This window comes from Musca domestica, unplaced genomic scaffold, assembly GCF_030504385.1.
Source record: "Musca domestica strain aabys unplaced genomic scaffold, Musca_domestica.polishedcontigs.V.1.1 272, whole genome shotgun sequence".
Taxonomy (NCBI): Eukaryota; Metazoa; Arthropoda; class Insecta; order Diptera; family Muscidae; genus Musca; species Musca domestica.
Window position 1 is genome coordinate 199,405 of NW_026712288.1, and position 27,423 is coordinate 226,827.

Here is a 27,423-nt window from a genome sequence, read left to right on the forward strand (position 1 = left end):
AATATTTTTAAAAAATCCACATTTGATGTTAGACCTTAAAAAATATTTTTAAAAAATCCACATTTGATGTTAGACCTTAAAAAATATTTTTAAAAAATCCACATTTGATGTTAGACCTTAAAAAATATTTTTAAAAAATCCACGTTTGTTATTAGGTCCTTAAAATATTTTTAAAAAATCCACGTTTGATATTAGGTCCTTAAAATATTTTTAAAAAATCCTCGTTTGATATTAGGTCCTTAAATATTTTTAAAAAATCCACGTTTGATATTAGGTCCTTAAAATATTTTTAAAAAATCCACGTTTGATATTAGGTCCTTAAAATGTTTTTAAAAAATCCACGTTTGATATTAGGTCCTTAAAATATTTTAAAAAAATCCACGTTTGATATTAGGCCCTTAAAAATATTTTTAAAAAATTCACGTTTGATATTAGGTCCTTAAAAATATTTTTAAAAAATCCACGTTTGGTATTAGGCCCTAAAAAAGATTTTTTAAAAAATCCACGTTTGATATTAGGTCTTTAAAAATATTTTTAAAAAATCCACGTTTGATGTTAGGTCTTTAAAAATATTTTTAAAAAATCCACGTTTGATATTAATTCCTTAAAAATATTTTTAAAAAATCTACATTTGGTATTATGTTTTTAAAAAATATTTTTAAAAATCCACGTTTGGTGTTAGGTCCTTTAAAAATATTTAAAAAAAAATCTACGTTTGGTATTAGGTACTTAAAAAATATTTTTAAAAAATCCACGTTTGGTATTAGGTCCTTAAAAATATTTTTAAAAAAATTAACGTTCGTGATAGGTCTTGATTTTTTTTTTTTTTTTTTTTTTTGATAAATCCACATTCATTTTTAGTCCTTCAAAAGATATTAAAAAAAAATCAACGTTCTTGTAGGTCCTTGAAAACCAATTTGAAAAATATATCATTGTGGAATATTCATTGGAATCTTCTTCCAGTACATCTCTCTGTCCAATTTCAAATAAAATCATAACTGTACAATAATTACATACATAATACACCAGAAAAAAAAACACATACAAATAATATAGATATGCATGAATGTTTGAAGTAGTTGCATTTTATCTGAATAATACAATGTAAATTTTCCATTCATTCTCATGCAAAACAACAATGAAAAACAAACAAATCAAAATTTTATTATATTAATTTTTTTTTAATTAAAAATATTTTTTTTTCAAATCTTAAACATCATAATTTGATTTGAATTATAATTTTTTTTTAATTAGAATTTTTTTTATTTATAATTTTATTCAAACTGAACATTTTATTTTAAAAAATGTTTCTAAACTCTTTCTTAAGGCGCTGATATCAAAGACTTAAGAAAACGAAGTGTTTTGATGTAAAAAAATCTGTAAAACAATAAAGAAAACTCTTTGATTCCAAAAGAAAATGGTGGGTGGCCTTACCAAAGAACATTCCACCCCGAAACATTGAATAAAAATATTAATTACCTTGCCATTGCTTCTGTAACAATAATTTGGCAAAAGTTATGCTTCGAGTATCGAACGCTCGCACCCAAGTCGTGATGCTCAATTAATCGTAGGCTAGCTACGTTCAGACGCCTTCAAACAAACAATGGCAACGTTTAGGCCCACCAGCTTAGAACCACTGCAGCAGCAACCACTTGCAAGCAACAGTCATGCTCATCACTTCCATCATCAGCAACAAGAGACACTTAATTTGCAGCTGCAACAGCCACAGCCGCAACAGCACCAACAACAGCAACACTATCAACAATTTCAATACCAGCATCCGCACCACCAACACCACTTCCAACTACAACAACCACAGCCACAACAATTCTATCATGCAACAAATGCTGCTGCTACTGCTTCTTGTTCCAACTCTGCACCACTACCACTACCAGTGACAGCAGTACCACCATCTCTGTCGTCGTCATCTGCTGCCCCCTCATCGTCGTCTTTGCCCTACACCCATGCTGCGCCTCACACGCATGCTGCACCCCATTTGCAACAACACTCCGAGCACCGGGGAGATTGTTGCAACTGTTATTTGCCAGTGCTACAGCCGGATGTTTTGCTCAATAATGATCGCGGCCTCTTTAAGGTTTATTGTTTTATCAAAGATTTCATAGGGTAAGTAGGGGCAGGCGGTTTTGGTGTTTTTCCACCCAAATGCTCCTTACCACCATGAAATTCCGTTGCAATTTTTTCTCCATTTTTTATCTTTGTCCTTGTTCCATTTTGCTTTTTGTCAGAATTTTTACTTTGCCTATTTATTTGCTTTTGTTGCTGCTCTGAGTTGCTTTTTAGAAAACAAACATGAATACACAACAAAAATAAACTCAGTCATTTAAAATCTCCATACCTCCCCCCCTGCCCCCCACTCCATTAGCTTTCCAAATCTAATCAGCGACATTTTTTTTTTCACTATCTCTCGGCCAAAACACCTCCATTTCGAATTCGTACTCTTATCATCCACATTTCACTTTGTTTGGAAATTCTGATTCCCTGTTAGAAAGTCATCCATTATCACGAGTAGTTTTTTCCGTTAATAAATGCTTGGATTTTTTTCTTGTTGTTGTTGTAGAGTGATGGCCTTTGTTGTAAAAATTTGATATTAGAAGTAATAAATATTTTTATAAACAAATTACTCGTATTTTCTACATCAAAATCCTATAAAATCCAACGAAACATAAATGGTCTTCCACATTTAGTAGGCCTATAAGAGATTTTGGGTCTCGAATGGAAAACCCTTCAATTTGGATGATCCGTTGTTGTCTTAAAATTATTTTCTATAAAAATTTTGACCTTTTGTGGAGAAGGTAAGAAGGGGTGGACCTATGGGACCTTGGGTCTAAAACCGTTATTTCGGTGAGGCACGTTTTGGCCGTATCAAATTATATATACCCTCTGTAACCATATGACTGGGGGTATAAAAATACACATGCTCACAAAAACTCAACGGCAAACCAACTAAAGGCAGGAGCGCATTTCCCTCCCACTTAGAAATGAGCAGCGCATACTTGCTTTTATTGGAATGGTATGGAAAAGTAAAGCATGTTAAATTTTTTTTTAACACGCAGAAGTACTCCGCCTTAATTTGACTGAGTTTAACTCTTTACTTAAATTCGAACGAGCATTTTTTAGCTCTGGATAAATAATTCTAAAAATTTTCTGGAGATGGAAAATTTCAAATCGCCTTTCTAGAGATCATTTAACCGACTACCGAAATATAGAAGCCATTTTACTTCTTCTTAAAGAAGTTTTATTTGTGTAGAAAACATTCAAAAGTTCCATAAAACCGGCGTAGCCAGAAATGCCTCTCGAACCAATTTCAGGTTTGAGCCCAACGGAGAAATAATGGCTTTTGAGGCAAAATGTAAAGAAAATATATAAAATTGACCTTTCAGAGAAGATAAGGTATTCAGAGCCGCACCTCTTGCTATGTCCTAAAGACAGTAGATTTGTGATTCATCTTCATAGAGATAATCCCCCCTACTGTCCTGTCAAAGGTCTTCTATATTAATGAGACTCTTGAAAGGTTATCCACCTATGAAAGACTTATTAAAACCGCCTTCTTCCCTAATGCCTATCAAAGATTTTCCATTTCCATCCTATCAAAGATTTTCCATTCTGCCAAAGGCTACATGTGCATTTGTTTGTTACAAGGAGAAGGAAACGAGATAGACCCATATTTACCTTTGAAGATCTTCATAGAATCACTTTCTGAGCGGATTTATGCTCTGTTCATGTATTTTTGTAAACAAAATGCAGGTGACTTTTCCAAACAATATGTGTTTGGCTTAAGGACGAACACTAAATTGGTTCAAATTTAGATATAGCTGCCATATATGTCCTAAACCGACTTCAGGTTAATTGTGCACCGAATGGCCAATATCAGTCCAAATTTTGGCACATCCGACCGTATTCATTGTAGAAGCAAGTACTTAAAATTGGTTGAGATATGCCTATAGCTCCCACATATATGTTTCCGATTTTGGGTTTTAAGTCCCTCACATGCGTAATATGCACTCCACAGGAATGATATTTGGTTCGCTTGTAGAGCTTATAGACCTCAGTCAAATCTTATCGAGATCTGATCAGATTTGTGTATAGCTCTCACATATATCAGGCTTATTGTGCACCAAATGGCTAATATAAGCCCAAATGGACGGAATTTTGACATTTTCAACTGAATTCATCCTAGAAACAAGACCAGTGCAAAGATAACCAATGAAGAGTCCCTATTCTATTATAGACCTTTTAAACATGTTTGTCCATATAAAGCCTGCGAAATGCCCCTTTATCGCTAGAATATCTGTAAAAGCGCTCCTGCCTTCAGAGGACTTATCTCCACCTATTTCTAGTAGACCTCTCAAGGACCTCGAGAGAGTGTCCTCTATGTGTAGAATATCTTTGAGATGAGTTTTATTTTCAAGACCTCTGTGTCCAGAAATCTTCTTATGTTTGTAGAAAGCCTCTTAAAAATGTATTCGATTTATAAAATACCTCTTGAAGAGCTCTATGTGCAGAAAACATTTTGAGAAGTGTTCTCTTATTTCTTGAAGGTTGTCTACTTCCACAACACCTATTGAGGGTTTTCTATGTGAAGAAGACATCTTAAAGATGTTTTTTTTTATGTATTCAAGGACTCTATGGAGGTCGTCCATACCTTGGAGATCTTTTGACAAGATCTCCTAAGTATTGAAGAAAGCCATATAACAGGTAGAATATACATCTTAGACACCCTTAAAGACCCAATTTGTTTATTAGGGCTTCTGGGAGGACTATTATTGTAAGAATGTCTTTATGGTCTTATATACATAAGACTTAACTCAATTAAAAAATTACTTCTTGAGGATTATATTAGAACATAAGACATCTTGTTATGCTATACAAATTCACATTTTGATATTGCGATACTACACAATTTAGTTGGTTGGATTTGCATTTGCATTCTACGTTCGAATTACTCTATGCTCTATTTCGAACATTTTGACTCCCACTCTTATTTTTCAAATAGGAGTACCCGCGAGAATTTTCATATAAAACATAAAAAGCGTAGAGCAAACTTTAAAAATTCTTACTCGAGTACTCCTTCCTAAAGTATTTTTCACTCGCTGGCAAAGTCGAACAAATCTGAGCTCTGGTATATATTTTAACACTTAAAAAGTTTAGAACACCATTACGAATTCCTCGATTTGAGAGGTGTATCCTTCCTTTTTCAAGGGTCTTCTGTTCTATGGAAGCCTTTTTGAATCGTAATTTATTCTAATTTATCGTTCACTTACTAAAAAAGTAACGTATAGGAGGCCTTTAAAAAGTTTTAATTTAAAGGTCTTTTAACGTTTTTAAGGGAATTTTGACGATATTTTACCTTATCTAGACCTTGCAAAAGATTATCTATTCGAAAGGTTTAACGTTTTTTTTTCAATTTGTTCTCTTTTTGGAAGACCTCTTAAGATTCATCATTACATATAATTATTATTATTATTGTTACTATTATTATTATTGTTATTATTATTAAAAATTCATATATATTTCCTTCTTTCCTATATTCTTAAAAATGTGTTACTCTTGCAAAATTTTCCTCCACTGTGCTCTTTATAGCAACAAATATATATTATTATTTGTTTTATGGTGAATTTCTAAAAATAGAATCGTTTCATATTTTTTCTACTTGCCGGAGAAAGCTCGCACAGCCACACCAATACCAACACACAAACCATCTGCTAAACTTTACCTCAGCTGTGTTGTAACGGAGACATCTGACATATGCCTCCGTGGCGCAATTGGCTAGCGCGTTCGGCTGTTAACCGAAAGGTTGGTGGTTCGAGCCCACCCGGGGGCGATTTAATTTTTTTTTTTCATTTTTTTAATAAAAAAAAAAATAAAAAAATTATTTTTAAAAATAAAGAATATATTTTTAAGTGTTTAGGTAGGTTTAGGGAAATAATACAAGGGAATATAAAAAGTCTCAGCGGACAGTTCTTATTGATTATGTCAAGAATGGATATTTTAAAGAAGAACAATAAAAAAACAAGCTAAAAAGTATCAGTCTGTTAAGTCGGCAGATGTATACCCTCACCCAATGCTCGATTACTTAAATTTATTTTGATTTGTGTTATAATTATTCAAATTGTAGACCATCTATGGAGAAGGTTGGGAAGGAATGGTCCAATATTGTCAATTTCGTATCGGACCTAAATAAATATGATATAAATATTGCGACTTGCCAGGTTTGGACTATATCGAGTACTTCCTTCACTTTATATGAGATATGTGATAATTTTTAGAAAATATTAAAATGTATGTGAGGTACCCAATATACTCGACCGAAGTTTTCCATTTTCATAATTCATCTAAAACAGATAATATAATGGTATCGGCAAAATTACTAGAAAATCGAACAATTATATCCAATTTTATGCGAAATCATAAATTCCGTATTTATTCAGGTTTCTAGTTGAGAGAAATATTTAGTTGTTGGAAGTTGTAAAGAATCGAGGACATGTTTCGCAAGTAAGGACAGATAAAAATATTGAAAATTGTGGGTAAGGTACCAGAAGGGGTTTGAAGATATGTATCATCCTCACAACACATCCTGTGTTAGCAAAAATGTTTGTATGCGTGAAATTTGAAGAGAGTTGAGTGCTTATTTCGCTTTCTTTGTGGGGGAGGTATCAGAAGAAGAGGTCCGATTTCTACTATATTTTTAACAGATCTTGTGTTGATGGAAATATTGAGATGTACCAAGTCTGAATGGAATCGGATGTCAATTTCGCATTTTATAAGCCCCTTGGATATTCAAAATGTTGATCCTTTATGGGGGAGGACCAGTAAACCTAATTTTTACAGAAGATCTTGTGCAAGTAGTAATACTAGGGTGTGTGAAATATAAGGAAGTCAGATGATTATTTCGGATTTTATAACCGTTATGGTTATTCCAAACCTGTAAACTTTGTGGGGGAGTTGCCAGAAGAAGTGGTCCGATCTCTACCATCTTCATAACAGATCTTGTGTTGATAGAAATATTGAGATATGCTAAGTCTAAATGTAATCAAATGTTAATTTCACGTTTTACGACCCTCATGTATATTCAAAATTTTTACCCTTTTTGGGGCAGGTACCAGAATGAGTGGTCTGATATTTCACATCTTGTGTTAGTAGAAATATTGGGATGTGTGAAATATGAAGAGAACTAGACACTTATTTCGGATTTAATAATCATTTTGGTTATTCGAAACTTTGACCCTTTATGGGGAGGTACCAGAAGAATTGGTCCGATCTGAACCATCTTCATAACAGATCTTGTGTTAATAGAAATATTGCGATGGGGCAAGTTTGAATGGAATCGGATGTTAATTCCGCGCTTAATGAGCTTTTTTGATATTCAAATTTTTGACCCTTTGTGGGGAGTTGTAACAGAAGGAGTGAACCGATATACCCCATCTTCAAAGCAGATTTTATGGTAGTATAATAAATAGGATGTGTGAAATATGAGAAGAATCGTATGCTTATATCGGATTTTAGGATCGTTTTGGTAATTTAAAAGGTTGACCACTTGCGGGGGAAGTACCAGAAGAAGTGCCCCGATTTCTACCATATTTATCACAAATCTTGTGTTGATGGAAATATTGAGATGTCGAAAGTTCGAATGAGTTCGGACTTAATTTGGCGTTTTAAGAGCTTAATGGATAATCAAAAATGTTACCTCTGTGGGGGAGGTACCAGAAGGAGTGAACGGATATATTCCATATTCATAACAGTTCTTGTCTTAGTATAAATAATGGGATGTGGTGGAAGTGAATCGGATGCTTATTTCGGATTTTATAACCGTTTTGGTTATTCGAAACGTTGTCCCTTTGTAGGGGAGGTACCAATAGGAATGGTCCGATCTCTACCATATTTATAACCGATCTTGTGTTGGTTGAAATAATGGGATGTGTGAAATATGAATGGAATCGGATTATTTCGGATTTTATAACCGTTTTTGGTTCGAAACTTGAATCCTTTGCGAGGGAGGTACCAAAGAGATGGTCCAATCTTTACCACATATTTTGTGTTGATAGAAATATTGAGATGTGCCAAGTCTAAATGAAATCTGATATTAATTTCACGTTTTATGAGCTTCATGGATATTCAAAAGGAGTGAACCGATATATCCTATCTTCACAGCAGATCTTGTGTTAGTTGAAATAATAGGATGTGTGAAATATGAGGGAGATCCGGATGCTTGTTTCGGATTTTATGCTCGTTTCGTTTATTTCAAAATTTGACCCTTTGTGGGGGAGTTACCAGAAGGAATGGACCGATATACTCCATCTTCACACCAGACCTTGTGTTGATAGGAGGTTTCAAATGTGGCAATTTTGTATGGAATCGGATATTAATTTTGCGATTTATGAGCTTCTTGAATATTCAAAATGTTGGCTCTTTGTTGGGGAGGTGCAAGAGGAAGTGCACCGATATTTTTTTTCTTCACTGCAGTTCTTATGTCAGTAGAAATAATGGGATATGTGAAATGTGAGGAGAATCGTATGCTTATATTTTAGGATCGTTTTGGTTATTGAAAATTTTGATTCCTTGTGGGGGAGGTACCAGAAGGAATGGTAAAAGATCTTCAGTTGGCCAAAATATTGAGATGTGACAAGTTTAAATGGAGTCGGATATCAATTTCGCCGTTTATGGGTTTCATTACCCCCTCCCTCCTTTGTAAGGTCAATACTTGATGGTGTCGACCGATATTGTCCATTTTCGCACCCGCCCTAGCACTGATGCAAACATTAGGATTTGCAAAGTTGGAGTAAAAGCGGATCATCCTTTCTTTTTCTGTGCAGCAAAATATTTTCTTTGAAAATTTCGACCTTTTGTGGGGGAGGCACCAGAAGGACGAGACCGCTTTATTCCATCTTCATACCAGACCTTGGGTCAATAAAAATATTCTAAATTGTGTAATTTGAAGACAATCGGACACTTACATCACATTTTACAAGAGTTCTGATTATTCAAATTTTGACCCCTTGTGGGGAGGACGGATATTGTCCATTTTCGCACCTGATCTAGCACTGATGCAAATATTAGTATTTATAAAGTTGGAGTAAAATCGGTTCAGCCTTTCTTTTTCTGTGCAGTAAAATATATTTTTTTGAAAATGTCGACCTTTTGTGGGGGAGGTACCAGAAGGAGTGATCGATATTTCCCATCTCCGAACTCGATTTAAATTTGATAATAATATTACGATGTAGCAAGTTCGGAGCAAATCGGATACTCCCTACGAGAGTTATCGTGAGCACCAACCAGCCAGACAGACGGACGAACGGACGGGTATCGCTAGATCGACTTCAAATGTCCTGAAACGGATGTTGGGCTAAAGAGACCTAGGGTCTAAAACCTTTATTTCGATGAGGCATGTTTTGGCCGTATCTAATGATATATATAACCTCTCAAGCCATATGGCTGAGGGTATAAAAATTACTTAGACATGTCTTTCATCTACTCTGGTATGGAATATGATGTCTTCTCTCGTGGTGGGGGGACACTTCTTTGTTTAGTACTCAACACCTGACATTATTTTCGAAAGTGATTTCATTTTCTATCATCACTTTTAAAATGTTTTTATTTCTTTCCTTATTTTTTTCTCATTCTTTTAAGTGAAATTAACTGAGGGCATCCTCTCGAAACGTATTCACATCAAATTAGTTACGCCATGGCAGGGAAAATGTTTAATTTAATTACAAATGTTTTGAACAAACGAACATTTTCAATTTCTAGAATTTTAATGAAACATTTTAAAATTTGTTCTGCCAGCCAGGCACATGAGCAATTTTCACATGGCCATTATTTTGGCTTTTACTCTTAATTAGTCATCTATGTGAGTTTTCACAATTTTCGCTTTCAAAGGTATTTGTAATCATTTTTTTTTTTTTTTGAGTAGACAAAATGGCAATTTCTTTGGTGTGGGTGCCCACAACCAAACATCCAAATATTACACTGCGGGAAAAAAAAACCAAATTTGCATTGAAATTTCAAATTATCATGAAAAGCAATTCGTCTTTTTTGGTTCTGACGAAATATTTAGGGGGACTTCATTGTTGCAACATCTGTTTGTGAACACCTTGAGAGGCAAACATTTGCGAAAATTCAAATTAAAATCTCATCACTTGAGATTTTGTACACCTGCAGCTGAAATATATTTTTTTTTCTTCGCAAGTCCTCTTCCCCTCCATCCCTTCTATTTGCATTTCCTTTCATTTCACTTGGCTTGCCAATAATCTGTAATGGTTGGTTGACACTATGTGAGATGTGCAGGTATATCTTTTGTGGCTATCTTTGGCCATTTGTCACTCGTTGAGGTCCTCATAAATACCCTCCCCCCATCAACCTCACACATTTCTAACCATGAAATGAATTTCCTTTAAACGTTTGCCAATTTTCTGCTCGTCACTTGATCATGTCACGAATTTTTTTTTGTGGGAAGGCGAAATTAATTTATTTCATTCGACACCTAATCAGTCGGGATTTTATGCACAGTGGTGCATGAAAATTGAGATAGAAAGGCACTTTTTCAGAACAAAACAGCACCAATGGGAAACCGTCAGATAGAAGAGAAATATGTCTTCTTAGAGAACACCAAAGGGTGTTCTAATAAAAGACAAAAATTACTTCTCGTAGAAGACCAATGGGTCGTCTTATAGAAGACCAATAGGTCTTCTCTATAGAAGACCAACAGGTCTTCTCTATAGAAGACCAACAGGTCTTCTCCAAAGAAGACCATATGGGTCTTCTCTATAGAAGACCAACAGGTCTTCTCCACAGAAGGCCAATAAGGCTTCTCCATAGAAAACCAAGAGCTCTTCTCCATAGAAGGCCAAGAGGTCGTCTACATAGAAGACCAAGAGGTCGTCTACATAGAAGACCAAGAGGTCTTCTACATAGAAGACCAAGAGGTCTTCTACATAGGAGACCAAGAGGTCTTCTACATAGAAGACCAAGAGGTCTTCTACATAGGAGACCAAGAGGTCTTCTACATAGAAGACCATATGGGTCTTCTCCATAGAAGACCAAATGGGTCTTCTCCATAGAAGACCAAATGGGTCTTCTCCATAGAAGACCAATGGGTCTTCTCTACAGAAGACCAAATGGGTCTTCTCTATAGAAGACCAAATGGATCTTCTCCATAGAAGACCCAAATGGGTCTTCTCCATAGAAGACCCAAATGGGTCTTCTCCATAGAAGACCAAATGGTTCTTCTCCATAGAAGACCAAATGGGTCTTCTCAATAGAAGACCAAATGGGTCTTCTCCATAGAAGACCAAATGGGTTTTCTCCATAGAAGACGAAATGGGTCTTCTCCATAGAAGACGAAATAGGTCTTCTCCATAGAAGACCATATGGGTCTTCTCCAGAGAAGACCAAATGGTTCTTCTCCATAGAAGACCAAATGATTCTAGAAGACCAATAAGTCTTCTCCATAGAAAACCAATAGGTCTTCTCCATAGAAGACCAAATGGGTCTTCTGAATAGAAGACCAATCGGTCTTCTCCATAGAAGACCAAATGGGGTCTTCTCCATAGAAGACCAAATGGGTCTTCTTCATAGAAGACCAAGTGGGGTCTTCTCCATAGAAGACCAAGTGGGGTCTTCTCCATAAAAGACCAATAGGTCTTCTCCGTAGCAGACCAAATGGGTCTTCTCCATAGAAGACCAAATGGGTTTTCTACATAGAAGGCCAAATGGGTCTTCTTCGTAGAAGACCAAATGGGTCTTCTTCGTAGAAGACCAAATGGGTCTTCTTCGTAAAAGACCAAATGGGTCTTCTTCGTAGAAAACCAAATTGATCTTCTTCGTAGAAGACCAAATGGGTCTTCTTCGTAGAAGACCAAATTGGTCTTCTTCGTAGAAGACCAAATGACTCTTCTTCGTAGAAGACCAAATGGGTCTTCTCCATAGAAGACCAAATGGGGTCTTCTCCATAGAAGACCAAATGGGGTCTTCTCCATAGAAGACCATATGGGTCTTCTCCATAGAAGACCAAAGGGGTCTTCTCCATAGAAGACCAAATGGCTCTTCTCCATAGAAGACCGAATGGGTCTCTCCCTAGAAGCCCAGTAGGTCTTCTCCCTAGAAGATCAATAGGTCTTCTCCCTAGAAGACCAAATGGGTCTTCTCCATAGAAGACCAAGAGCTCTTCTCCATAGAAGGCCGAATGGGACTTTTCCATAGAAGACCAACTGGGTCTTCTCCGTAGAAGACCAACTGGGTCTTCTTTAAGAAGACCAACTGGGTCTTCTCCATAGAAGACCAAATGGGGTCTTCTCCACAGAAGACCAAATGGGTCTTCTCCATAGAAGACCAAGAGCTCTTCTCCATAGAAGGCCAAATGGGTCTTCTCCATAGAAGACCAATGGTGTCTTCTCCATAGAAGACCAAATGGGTCTTCTCCATAGAAGACTAAATTGGTCTTCTCGCTAGAAGACCAGTGGGTCTTCAGAGATCCTTTTTTAAATCCACTTCGTGTGTTCTTCATTATTTTTCATTCCCCTCCTTTGAGTCATTTGGCCGGCCCAATGGCTGTCATCTCTTTAGCCATTATATTCGTCATCGGTCGCAGAAAAACTGTTTGAATAGCAAAAGAATTTCTTCAATAACAAATGTTGTATTTGAAATTCGATTTATTACCGTTTCGGTCGGATTGTTTGCCAAAAAATATTTTCTGGCTTTCGCTTATCGGTGTTAATCAACATCTTGCCAATCGCGACATAAATATCCGTTTCTTGACGTTTTAGATATTTATTTGGTTGGTATGTTGTTGGGCGGTGTGTGGTGTACCTCCTCAGCATCAGCACACCATCTTTTGGTTTGGCGTGGAAACGAGGGATTTTCAAATGACAAGATTTATATATTTATTTTGTTTGCTTGGCAAATATTTGAATGAGGCTACTAAATTCAGATATGTGTTTGATTTTCTATGGCTGGTTTCCGGGTCGGTTCTATTGATGGACGAAGAGGGGAGCTTTTTCGCATAACTTTATTTGTTTAGTTGTGAAAATTAGCATTGTTAGCATGCTGATGATTAGCAAATAATGTGTTCAATAGTTGGTCGCAGTTATTTTTTTATTTTTTTTTTTTTTTTTTTTTTTTTTGAAATAAAAATTTTGAATTTCACGTTTTTGGATCCATTTTCAGAATTTACTTCTAATACCTTAAAATTAATTTTTTTTTCAAACGAATTTTTAAGTTTTCTATATAAAACCCCTCCCTCTAAGAACATCAAATTTGTTCTTTGCTGTTCCAACAGAACCTCTGTTCTATCAGAATGGCCTAAAGTGGCAGCCCTGCCAGAATAGAAGTCTACTCACTACGAATTGTATATCCAGATATCGCAATCTTTTGACAATTTTTAATATCCGCTTCCCTGCATTTGTTTTGAATACCTTATTATAATCTTTAAATAATTGTCATGTTGTGTTATTTTTTCCTCCTTTTTTTCTTAATTGAATCATGATAAATTTTGATAGCTAATTTCCTGTTGCGAATTTTTTCTTCGTTTCATTTAATTCTCATATTGTTGTTATTAAAAATGAAAATTTTAATTGAGAGACCTTCTGCGCCGTGTGATGAGGCCATATTCATTCATTTTTATTAATTAAGCGTAAATCCTTATTAATTTTCAAATTCAAAAAATATGCATCTTTCAATATGCTAATAATTATTTTTTTCGATTTTTTTCTTTTCAGGTAATTATTGCAATGAGTTGAATCGATATGTATGTATGTAAATTTATTTAATAAATATTTAAAAATAGAGTAGTAATGCTGAGTGCCGATTTCTAAAACGGCACTCTATCGCAAATAAGTTAACATTTAAGATCAAATTTTCCGCAGTATAATTTAAAAAAAAATCTTCAAAAAAAATAAACAATTAAACAAGCCAATATAAAGCCCTCCTAATCCATATAGGTCCTTAAAACAGCTTTCCGCCCATGGAGTTCTTTAAAAGGTTTATGCTAATAAATCTTCAAATAGAAATCCCATGGGTCTTCTAATAAAAGACGAAAGGGTCATGGCGGGAGGTCTTTAAAAGTTATACTGTATATGACATCCTGCAAGTATGAGAAAGTCTCTCGTGAAAATCTGAAGACACTTTAAAAGATTTACGTCTTCAGTTCAAACAATGCCTTTCGGTATTTACAACCGCTGGTTATATAGGGTTGCCCATATTCGGCGGACCCATCTGGCAACGCCATAACTTTTGACAGAGATGTCACATCGCCTTATGACATACCGCGTTTGAAGCGTCAGTCCAGCAGATTTTTACCATCACCAATACACGCCACGCGAGCGCTCTGAAATTAACATTCAACAGAAGAAGTCAATTGTGAAAACTCAACGTCCTTTAAAACATTAAAAAATGTGAGAAGTGCGCCTTCTAAGAGCACCATTAGCGTTTATACGAAAAAAATTTTTGACTGGTAAGGCTCTTTCTAAATCGAAGAGGCCATATAAAAGTCGATCAAGGCCCAAGGTCCCCAAGAACATCCCAAAAACGCCGTTCTCAGCAGTTGCGCATGGCTCGGTCCACTTTACAACGGATTATTCGCATAGATTTGTAACATCCCTAAATATTCATCGTAGGCCCCATAAAGTCTATATATATTTATAAATCATCGATTAACGATGTCCGTCTGTCTGTCTGTCTGTTGAAATCACGATACAGCCTACATTATTTGACGTAGAGCGTCAAAATTAGCAGAACAATTTGTATTGTATCTAGGATGAGATATATCGGTCCCACGTTTTGGTATAGCCCCCATATAACGGTATCTACCGATATTCAGTATTTTGATGATTTTTGCCAAATTTTTTCATGGGTTTGTCTAAAAATTCGTATTTACCCACCAATATTCGGTATTCGATAATCCTAATCACATTTAACCACATAGTTTTTTCAAAATTTGATATTTTAAATTTTTTGATAGATGACAATACTTGAACTAATCCTTATATATGGAGAATTGTCATTGCCTTCTTATGAAAACCTTTGAAGGAAATAATTTTCTATAGCATTTTCTGTTCTGTAATAGTACTTCTGAATACATTCTTCGGAAACCTTTACAGGCATTCCATGCTTTAGGTGTCTGTAAAATAATATAATTTTCTATTGAAGTTAAAAAAAATCACTACCAACATTTTAGATTGAAAAGACCACCTGTGAGCTCATATAATGACATCAAAGTGACACCATTGGGACTTCAAGTCTTTACTGGGAGGACCTTTCTTCAAAACATTGAATTTTACTTTACAGACAATCTTTTAAGGTCTCCTAAGTCATCAGGTCTCCTTATCTGTAAAGGAGCCTCATGCTACTATCTTCGAAATTTATTCTGTTTTTGAAGGGAGATCTCACAAAGGTATACTAGGTCATCATAACATCAATTTTTTCCTTTTTCTGTACATGACCTTATTTATCTTCAAAATCTGCAAATTTAATTATTTTTATTCCATAGAGAGTCCTCAAATCCCTTCAAAGTCATTATAGCTTCAAAGGATCTTGATTCTACTGAGAATCTTATTTCTACACAGGTCATCTATTCTATAGGGGTTTGAGGATCCACTATAGACTGTCTTTAAATGTTATGCCTAAATAAAGGTTAATTTCAATGATATTTTGAAGTCCATAAATATCTTCAAAGCCATTATTATTTACATTTTTTTTATAAAAGGTCTGATTTCTGAAAGGCCATCCCCAGTTTAAAGGGGCTTTGGGTTGTATTTTCTGTAGAAGGTCAGTACATTTCCTTTCATATTTAATATAGTAAAATAAGGTCTCCCAAGGTATCATAACTTTCAAATTCACCCTTCTATAAAGTACAATTTTCTGAAGAGCCTATCCATTCTACCGAGTTTTAAATGCCTACTTTCTGCAGAAAGTCATCATTTTTTAAAGTTAACGCTTTTTCTGCAAAGAACTTTATTTCTGGAAAAGTCATTCATTATATAGAGGGCTTGGGTCCTATTTTCTATTTAATACCTTTAAATTGTTTCTTTATTCTAAACAGCTAATTTTCACGTTTTTATTCATCCCGTCCATCCTTTATCCATCCATATTTTTTTTCTAAAGAAGGTTTTTAAAAAAGTATTCTTTAAGAAAACTAAATGCCCCTTCTCAATAGAGTGGTTTACAGGACTTCAAAGATTATGATTTCTATAAGGAACCATCCATTATTTGAGGGCTGTGGGGGGTAATCCTTTCTAAAAAAAAATGTATATAATTTTTTCAACCTAATTTAGAATCTTCGAGGATCTTTTTTTATTCAGTAGGATGCCTCTCCAATGTCTTGTGTACTATATAAGATCTATGAGACGTTTTCTTTTATATAAAATACCTAAAATCATTCCTATTTTCTATTGATAAGCCTAAATTGAATGTTGTCCAAAGGAGGCCTCATCGTACATAGTTATATTTGGGTCTTTTTTCTCTCATTGCCAACAAACCATTCATGGAAATCGATGATTTTTTAGTAATTAGTGCAGAGTCTGAGATTGTAGTTTTTCTTTTCTTTTAATGAAATCCAAAACTATAGCATACCCTAAGGCGCTAGATTACATAGTGAAAGTTATCTGTCATTAGAGCAAACCAAATATTCTAGTTCTTGATACCGATCCTTTAATTACTTTCAAAAAAACGTAAAAATATGTTCTGCCATTTAATACAGATGTATATATTGGAGAAATAATTCTCATGTAATTAAAATAAATATATAATTTAAATATTTATCTTTATTTTTCAATAAATATTTTTTTTTATTTTTTTTTTTTGTAATCGATTGCAAATAGCGATATCTGTTTATTTTCAACAGTTTTTGTCTTTTTGTCTTTATTTATTTTTGGGTTTCAAATGAGGCAATTCGAATTACTCTTCCTTCGCCTTAAGCTGTAGGGCACCACCAAAAAACAGGAAATGAAATGAAAACATTTTGCCATTTGATTGGAATTTAAATTGGAAATTAAATTTTTATTTTTCTTAAAATAAAAAAATAATGTTGTTTTCAAAATAGTTAGGCTTAATCCCATTATTGTTGTTTTTATAAAAACAACATTTGTTTATTAGTAGTGGATAACGATTGTAATGTTTGCCAGGGTGTGAGCCTGAAAACACCTAGGTTTCGGAGAGAGCCATCAAGAAAACTAAGGAGGATTGGTGTCTCTTTCCGAAAACTAGATGTACAAAATAAATTTTAACAAATAATTTTTAAATTTAAATTTTTTTTAAATTAGTCTTTGATGTATACAATGTTAAAAATCGTCTGGGCTCCCATATCAATCTCTATCCTTCTATAGTTAATTATTTTATTCACCGTTTCAACTGAGTTCACTCTTAATTTCCTTGTCCTCCTTATTCGTCTTTTGTTGCAGAAGTCCCTCAAAATATCATCAAAAAATCATACATTTAATGGCACATTAACTCATAAATATTTCGAAAAAATATAGATATGCCAATTACGACTGACAGAGAAATGCACATTTTCGGCAATTAGCGCAATGCCATTGGGGTTAGCACTTTTATAAATCAAAATAAATCTACTGTAGATAATTGAAAGACCAAAAAGAAAAAAATATGCTTACAATTCTCTAAAGGTTCAAGATTTGTAGATAATCTCTAGAAGGTAAAATTTAATTGGCCATGATATTTTATGGCTTGTATTTATCTGATTTTGAATTGAAAATAATCCCATAGATGGGACGGTAGTGGTGTCATCTTCAATAAGCAATTAAGTGTTTTGCTGTGTGCTATAATTTTTGTCATACTCGTACAATTGTTGAAAATTAGCAACAATTTTTACATGAATTTGCGTCATCGTCTATCTGACGAAGAACAAAAGCCTTTTTCTTTCTATTGGTCAATTAAATGGTCTGTTGGCCGATTTATGGTAATTGTCATTGTCATTGTTTTTTTTTTTTTTTTTTTTTTTTTTTTTTTTTTTTTTTTTTTGTGGCGTATTTCAGTGGCAAGATCAATTTCCAATACACGGAAACTATCAATTAGCGTTGATATTGGCATTATTACGGACAGAAAATGTAATTATACAGAATTTATTTCATTTGAGGATTTCAACGACGTGGAATTAAAAAAGAATTAAATATGAGATTTTCTATGGTCTTCTATAGTGAGTCTTCCCGAGTGAAGTTCGCCTAAAGAAATAAAAGAACCATAGGAAGGCCCAGAATTCTATGGAATAGAAGTCCGGGCCTTCCAATTTATGAATTATAGAATAAAAGACCTCCTTCTTCGTCTATAGAATAGAGACCTCCGTCTTCTATAGAATAGAAGACCTCCTTCTTCTTCTATAGAATAGAAGACCTCCGTCTTCGATAGAATAGAAGATCTCTGCCCTCTATAGAATAGAAGATCTCCGTCCTCTATAGAATAGAATACCCTCCCCTCGTCTTCTATAGAATAGAAGATCCTCCCCTCGTCTTCTATAGAATAGAAGATCCTCCCCTCGTCTTCTATAGAATAGAAGACCCTCCCCTCGTCTTCTATAGAGTAGAAGACTCGCCCCCGTCTTCTATAGAATAGAAGACCCTCCCGCCGTCTTCTATAGAATAGAAGACCTCCCTCCGTCTTCTATAGAATAGAAGACCCTCCCTCCGTCTTCTATAGAATAGAAGACCCTCCCTCCGTCTTCTATAGAATAGAAGACCCTCCTCCGTCTTCTATAGAATTGAAGACCCACCCATCTTTATGGAAGACACTCCGTCTTTAATGGAATAGAGGATCCCCGTCTCCTATGGAATAAAAGACCCCCGCCTTATATGGGGTAGAGGCCCCCGTTTATAGAATAGAAGACTCCAGGGCCATTTATAGAATAGAAGACACCCGTTCTTCTATAGAATAAAGACTTCCGACTGCAATCGAATGGTTGACCCTTTAAAGTTCTTTATTAGAATAGAAGTGGCCTGTTTTTAAAATATATACAGGGTCAGATAAAAAACTGCAACAAAGTCAAACGCCATACTTTTAAAATTTTTTTTAAATTTTCTCGAATGAAAGCAAAAATGTCGGAAATAGCATCAAATTTTAGAATAATTTAGATTTGTTCGATTTGGTCACCTTTGGCACGATTATGGCCTTCAAACGGGCAATGAATGTTGCTCTGCGGTATTTTCGTCCATTTTCGGTGAAGCGCTTGCTTTAGGTGATCGGCACCTTTTGTATTTGTAGTGCCAACCTTGCTTTCCAAAATACTCCAGACACAATAGTCCAACGGATTGATATCCGGAGATTTTAGTTACCATTGTGCGCTGGAAATGAAGCGAGGAACCTCATATTGTAACAATTCTTGGGTGGCGCGTGCTGAGAGCGATGGTGCTGAGTCCTGATGGCACGGTCGATTAATTCGAGCGGAGAACGACCATCGGCTGTTATGGCGGCCCACACCATCACCATGGCCGTCGCTTGAGTTCTGGTGGCCAACCGAAGGTGCACATTTTCAGCTGACTTATTTGGCAAGTAAACACGATCATTTTGTTTGTTTACAAATTGCTGGACAACGAATGTTTTTCATCGAGAAAACATTCGCCAAATTCGGCAGTTCACCACTTCAGCCAAGCGGAGCAAATCTTTAGCTCGTTTGAGTCAATTTTCTTTCTGTTGCGGTGTTAGTTCTTTGCACTTCAATGGCTTAGGAACGACAGCAGTCCTAAAGTTGGTTGCAGGTTTTCATCTTACCCTGTATAGCTCCCTAAGGATAATTGTTATTGTTAGAATATTCTTCTTCTTCTTCGTATTCTACCTTTAGTGTTGTGCTAACTGCAGGTGGGGGCCACATTGAAGTCATTTATCATAAAAATAAATATTCAAGGTCAGACAATGGCATCAAGCAGTCCTTCTATTATTCGAAATGTTTGCACAGAAAACAAGAGAAATTCCTGCGAGACATGAACAGCACACACAAATTGTTCGTTTGAGAGTAAAATGTTGAAAGGTAAGCGAAAAAAGACAAAAAATGACATCAGAAACGAAAATGAAAGTGAATTGCGGACTATGAATGGTGCATCACAAATAAATTAAAAGAGCAAAAAATGTTTAGACATTTTAATTTTTTGTAAATCTTTAAAATTCAATTTAATATTTAAATTTAAATATTTAAAAATAAAATATACCCCGTTATTGTACCTTGTTATGAACTTTAAAATCTCCCCCATTATCGATGGTGTTTAAAGGGCGCTTATTTTCCCATCTATCAGCAACTTTTGAATATCTCTTTCTGGTTCTTTCTCTAATTAACCAAACAAGGCAAAACAAAACAACATAATAATTATAACAATCAATTAAATCCAGTAATTACTAGCCAGCAAGACGACCAATAATAATTTATACCGGCACTCGAAGAAATTGCCAAAAAATTTGACAGGTTTTTTTTGTGTTTTGCAAAAAAAAAAAAATAAACAAAATCAAAATCGTATAGCTTGTCGCATTTAAAACATTATCACCTCGTAAATTTCTGTGCGGACAAAGCCAAGAAAACAAAACAATATTTAAAGATAATTGTTTGTTTATAAAACAATAAATGAATATTAATATAGTAAATAGAGTCAGAGCAACAACAGCAAAAGAAAAGAAACAAAACGAAAAAAAAACACGATGAATATCTTATCGCCCGAAACAAAGATTGATGTTAGAAATAATTCGCCAAAAAGAACAGACGTATAAAAAAAAGACATCTTTATCAAACGGCAAAAATGTAGGCCAAGTTTTTGCAGTTTTAAGGCCAAGACGTAGCAAAAGTTGTTGCAAAAATCTTTGTAAAAACTGCTAATTTTTGACAAATGCTACAACAGAATTCCCATATAGAAGACCAAAAATAGAAGACCTTTCCTAAAAGTCCTATGTGGGTAGGTAGGTCTTTCGGGATGTACATTAAATCAATACTTTTTCTTGAAAAGAGGAGTTTAAGGATCCTCTCCGCTGGAACAAAAAAAGAAACCTTCCCTAGAAGAGGATCTTAAAAAATCTTGTTTGGGAATATAATCTATGAAAGCTTTCCTGCGCGGAATCTTATATACAAAGACCCCTAAAGCGTTATTTTGAAGACATAGGACCATTACAAGTTTTTCGTGGGCACAAAAGACTTAGCTGGAGGTCCTCAGAGGTCTTCTTTAAATCGAAAGACCTTTAGAAGATCTTCTGCAGACCAAATGCCTTTAAGTTATGTCCATTTTGATTATTTACCTTTAAACGTATTATATATTTGTCTGCCCAAGACCTTCAATGGATCAATGAAAGCTTCCTGCGCGGAATCTTATAATACAAAGGACCCCTAAAGCGTTATTTTGGAGACCTAGGACCATTGCAAGTTTTTTCGAAGGCACAAAAGAGGTCTTCTTTAAATACAGAGGTCTTCTCTAAATCGAAAACTTGTAGATCTTCTATAGACCAAATGCCTTAAGAGGTTTCATTTAGATTATACCTTCAAACGTATTACATATTTGTCTTCCAAGACCTTCAATGGATGTTTTCAAAGGATCTGTGTAGACTGTAAGGGTCTTCAGGATCAGGGATCAGGATCTATATAGACTAAGAACACTCAAAGGATTTTCCGATGACACACTCTTCTATTGATCGAAAAATTTTAAGCGGCCTTCCATAGATCGAATTACTCGAATTCGTCTTCCAAAGGAAAGGTAGAAGTGTCAGCTATAATTTGGCATCAATTTTGTTGTCCCCCATAATGGGCCCTTTTTGACTTTTTGGGGTTTCATAAAAAATCCGGGTCCAAAAAATCGATAATTTGACTATAACTTCCGAATCGTAAGATCTTACCCCTTCATGTGAACACTTGTTGGATAGGTATTTCCATAAGCTTTCAATCGATACCCATATTGTCTATATCGGGTAAGTGGATCCGGGTCCAGGCGGGGTCTTGATCCCGGACTTTTGGGTCAAAAATCTGGGGTCCCGGGTCCGTCCCCCAAGAAAAAAATAGTTTCCCGGGATCAGGGTAAAAATACCTACCTCTGGAAAAAATTTCGAAAAAATCTAAGAGTTTTTACTAAACTAGAGTTGTTCCGAAGCCCTTTTAAAGGCTTTTATATGGACATTATACCTTAAAATGGTATTCTATAGACCGAAAACGTCTTCTAAAGACCGAAGACTTTTTTTAGGTCTTCCTTGACAACAGACATTTTAAAGGTCTGCTAGAGATTTGGGAGGACGTCCATATATCGAACACCTTTAAAGGCTCTGCTATTAAACGAAGACAATTGAGATGCCTTCTACAGAGAGCGGACCTTTCAGAGATCTCATACGGAAAGGCAATTTCAAGAGGTGTACAGATAGAAAGCCTTTACCGGTTAAACCTAAAGATTGAAAACCTTTGACTTGTATTCTTTAAATGGAGGACCTTAAGAAAGTTCCTCAAAAGCTGGTATATCGACAGACGTCCACCTTTAAAAGGTATCATTCTAGAAATTCGATGATTGAACGGCTTCCAAAGGCTGTCTTTGGGAGTGAAGAACTGTTTATGGATTATTGTCGAGAGACATCTAAAATTATGTACGGGTGCAGAAAAAATCTTTGAGAATTCAAGTCAACCGAAACGTGCTCTATGAATGCAGAAGATCCCTACCACATGTTTTATGGGTACTGAAAACGTCGTAAAGAATTATTTTGGACCGGTGACATTTTTCTGATAGTCTTTCCCATCTCTTATGGGTACTGTAGACGTCGTATTGAATTTTTATGGACCTGTGAAATTTTTCTGTTACTTTAGCCGGTGATGTTTCTTTCTCTTACAATCTATCTCTCTCACTCTCTATTCAGTGATCATCATCATAAGTGACTCTAGTCGGAGAACTTTCTCGACTGCACTCAGAGACGATTCTCGAGTGTTAGCGATTCTCTGATTCTACTTAGATACCATTATCTGAGTCTAGTTAGAGTCAATTCTCTAAGTCGTACCAAAGGCCATTGTCTAAATCTAGTCAGAGGCCATACTATGATTCACTAGTCAAGACCATTCTCTGGGCAGAGAAACTTACCTGACTCCTCCTGTCAGAGATACACCCCTGTTAGAGACAATTTTCTGACTTTCCAATCAAAGATTAACCTCTTATATTTTCTGATTTTTTTTAGTCAGATATGTTTCTAAGCATGTAATTGGAGATATTTCTCTGAATATCTACCAGAATATATTTCGCCAAATATGGTCGGAAATGTAAGATTTCTCTCCAACTCCAGCTGGTCTTTATTTCCAGAAATTATTCTTTGACTATGGCTACAGAGTTCTCCAACTTTCCACCCATCTCTTTGAATATAGTTAGACCTCTCTGACTCTAGCCAAATCTCTTTCACTTTGACTCTCCACCTCTTTCTTTGAAGTTAGTCGAGAGATTTCTTTCTGTCTGACTCTAGCAAGATCTGTCTCTTCCTCCCCTTTGACTCCAGTAAGATCTCTCTCTCTCTCTCTCTCTGGCTCTAGTTAGATCTTTCTCAAACTCTTTCTGGCTAAGGTGAAATATATCTCTGACTGTATCTCTCTAGATCTCTCTCCCCAACTCTAGTCCAGGGCCGGACAGAGATCCGCACTTTTATATTCTCCCATGTTTTTTTTTTTTTACAGTCTGATTACATTGTTCTGATGCTGTATGGAGAAAATTACGCTCATTGAAGCCATTCGGGGCTGAATTTATCTGGCGCTGCTCTAGTCAGACACATAAGCTTGTCTCCTTGCAGACATTTTCCACCGTCTGCGGTTATATGTTTCTTTGAATCTCTCTCCCCATCTAACTCAAAATTAGAGCCAGTCAGAGGGTCACACTTTATGTACTCCCAACTTTAAGTTTCTGATTTAGTTTTTATTTTTTCAATGGTGTTGACTTTGAGTGCTTTCAGGATTTTTTATTGAGAGAGGTCCTGCGTATGCCTAACGCTGCTTCAAGTGGAACCCTTTTCCTGTGTCTTTGAACGGAAGAGCTTTTTTATTTTGAACGTGGTTTTATGGAGGCAGTAGACGCTAGATATTCTTCAGGGTCTAACATCCTTTAATGGTTGTTCTATAGGTTGAAAGGTTTGATTTCTAGATGACTTTTTTAAGGTCGGAAACCACAGATTTTGATTTTTTTTTTTTTTTTGATTTTCAAAAGATTGAAACATATTTTTTTGGTCATCGGACTTCCTTGTAATCTTTCCCTTTAGAACAGACACCCTTGATCCCCATCCCCAATTTAGGGATGGTCGACCTTGAAAGAGTCTTCTCTGGACACAAAGGATATGTAAGGATATAAACTAGGGCAGTAGATTATGAGGACTTATTTTCGGGATAGAAGACCTTTTCACGATTTTCTTGAAATATATGACTTTACAGGTCTTAAGTGCTTGACTAGTTAATATTACATCCATTTACCATTTCAAGCATTAAAAACCGATTATTGGTGCCCCATTGTCTGGCAAATTTTCTACGAATCTGCCATTATCCCATAATGGTCGATTTTCTTTTTGTCTCCTTTATTTTTGTATTTTGTATTCTAGACGACTGCTGGCATTCCATCATTCGTTCCTCAATTTGCCCAGCGGGCCCACCTATATTGTATGTGAGTGTGTGTGTGAATTCGAAATCACAAAAGGCAGAATTGAAAAATAAAAACGGCGAACGAAACTTATATAGACAGCAAATAATCACTTAAAACTAATCGGACGTGTCCCCATAAATTAACACTTCTAGACATGGTGTTGTTCAAATATGCACACACATACACGCACACACATATGTATATGTGTACGTACGTATGTCTGTATATACTTTGATGTATATCAGTTTTTTAGCAAATTTTCTATTCATTTTCTATGGCGAACAACACCTAAGGCTTAATAACTTTATGCGTTTTTTTAGTGTTTTTTTATAATTTATAGACATTGAACTGTTCGCATATGAAATTTTGTTCTACATATTCATAAAGTTATTATTGTGGACAGGGGGACCTCTGTCCACTACATATGAGCGAGATATGGAGATATCGAAAGAACTCAATTCCTAATAACATTTTCGTTTCATTTGATTTTTTTTTTTTTTTTTTCAAAAATATATTCTGTTCTACTTTGAAAAGGGGTTCCACTGTCCTCTGACCTCTGACAACTCTAAACATGGGCACCATATAAATACCTTAACAAAAACTCGAATTCTAATATAATTGGAAATTTGAAATTTTTAAAAATATATTCTGATCTACTTTGAGAAGGGGTTCCACTGTCCTCTGACAACTCTAAACATGGGCACCATATAAATACCCTAACAAAAACCCGAATTCTATTAGAATTGGAAATTTGAAATTTTTTAAAAAATATATTCTAGTCTCCTTTTGGGAAGGGGTCCCACTGTCCATGGGTTATTAATCAAATGATAATCTGTTTTCTTTTCAATCGATTCAAAATTGTACCTCAGTCTGGCATTCATTCCCCCCACATATTTTCAATGGAGGTGATGTGGTGCGGTGCGTGGCTTTTTTCCAGCGTTTTTTTTTTTTATTCTTAAACGACTCTGATAGCATTCGACGTTGTTGTAGCCTCCGAACGTCGTTCTCTGATGATTACGGCGATAACGCTGTTTTGATGGCCATTCGACCTACAATTTAAACCCTCAACTATTAGTTACCCCCTTCTCGGCCACCAAAATGAAACAAAACCTATATACCAAAAGAACAACGAAGAATTTTGAGTGACGTCTCTCCCTCTCTCTCCCAGTCTCTCCCACTCCCCACCTATATAGCCATAAAGAAATCGTCGTCTTATCTTTGCCCTGATATAATTTTGATGGTTGGATTTCTTGTTTGCCGTCTGTCTTCAGTTCATTTTTTTTTGTTTTCTTAATTCGAAAGTCATTCACTCGGTTAGTTTTTTTTTTCGTTGTTTTGTTGTTGTTGTTGCTCTTTTGGCAGTTTTCAACAATTTATATACACAGTACAGACCAACATGTGTATATAGCGTCGCAGACGACATTAATCGCCGTTCAGCTCGAGAAGAAGAAACAACAACAACAATTGACAGAATATTTTGATAATCATTTAGCGATTAGATCATAGAATTAGATAACCAAACGAAAACAAAAGAGAAAAATATCTAAAAAAAATACCTTTTATGTTTAGCTATGCCATGAATTTACCAAAAAAAACAGACGTATGTTTTATGGTTGCCAAGTTTTCGAATGGTGACAATTTTCAAAAAAAAAAAAAAATAGAGACTCCTACAAATTTTCTTCTTTGATTTTCTTGGCTGTAGTTAGAGGGTATTCATTTAGACTTTCGAAGAATATGGAACCCTTATAGAGTTATGAAAGGTATTCTTTCTCTGGAAGAACTGTGAAAGATTTCCCTCCAGAGAAGTCCTGTGAAACATCCTTCGATCAATAGGATCTCCATGAGAAGTATGAAGTGTATTGTACAGAAGGTATGTGAAGTTATTCTATCACTAGTAGATTATGATTGGTCTTTTGTCAAGGAACCCCTAGGTGAATTTTCGAGCTATAAGAGACCCGTCATGATTTTCGTTTCAATAGAAAGACTGTGAAAGGGTATTCATCTATAGAAGCAAATAGGCTCAATAAATTATCAACATTTACCTTATCTATAGAACACATATGAAAGCTGTGGATACCCTGTATAACATCTTCTGGAGGTTTTTTCACTGAACCCAGTTGGTGGACCTTTTCTCAGTTAAGATATGATTCAGATGCCATCAGAAATCCGTCTTTAACTCCAATTAGCAATCAATCAGAGATCAATATCTGTTACCAGCTAAGATTTTTCTCCGACTCAAAAATAAATCATTGTATGATTCTGTTTTCGATCTATCATTCTCTGACTCCAGTGATTTTTCGCTGATTCCAATTAGTAATCGTTTTCTGAGATAAATCTCAGATTGGAGGAAGATATTTTTTCTCTCCGGTCAGAGGTTATCCTCTAAAAATAGAGAGAGAGAACTCCTACATCAAGCTATCTTTCTCATGCTCTCGCAGGGAACTTTCTTAGACTCCGTTTGAGAGCCAAACTCTGCTTCTAGCTTGAATTAATTCACCGACTCTAGTCAGAGGTAGTCAGAAGAAAATTCTGACGTTAGGCGAAAACATTCCTAGACCCTAGTCAGATATCTTTTTCAGTGATATTTCTGTGGTTCTTGCGATTACTAGCAAGGATCATTCTGTGATGAAAGGATCCAGTGATTATCGCCAGAAATCTTGCCCAGACTCTGATCCGAGATGAAAATCTGACTTTAGTTAGAGCCTCACCTAAAATATCTGTTTGAATTAAGCAAAACTCTTTATATCAGGTCAGAGATCATTCACAGAGATATTTTTTCTCTTTTATCTGAGATGATTCTCCGACTCCGTCAGTGATATTTCTGTCGTTCTTGCGATCACTCTCGAGGATCATTCTG

At 35.4% G+C, this 27,423-nt stretch overlaps 1 protein-coding gene and 1 non-coding gene across 2 annotated transcripts; both read left to right on the forward strand.

Annotated features, from left to right (window-relative positions):
- The first annotated feature begins 1,603 nt into the window (after nt 1-1,603).
- On the forward strand, nt 1,604-13,734 carry LOC131803186 (protein deltex-like). The gene is made up of 2 exons (XM_059124274.1): nt 1,604-2,124; nt 13,731-13,734. Exons 1-2 carry the CDS (start codon nt 1,604-1,606, stop codon nt 13,732-13,734), a joined length of 525 nt encoding a protein of 174 aa, XP_058980257.1.
- TRNAN-GUU (transfer RNA asparagine (anticodon GUU)) lies at nt 5,769-5,842 on the forward strand. The gene has a single exon. It is a non-coding gene; the product is annotated as a tRNA-Asn (tRNA).
- Nucleotides 13,735-27,423: the final 13,689 nt, after the last annotated feature.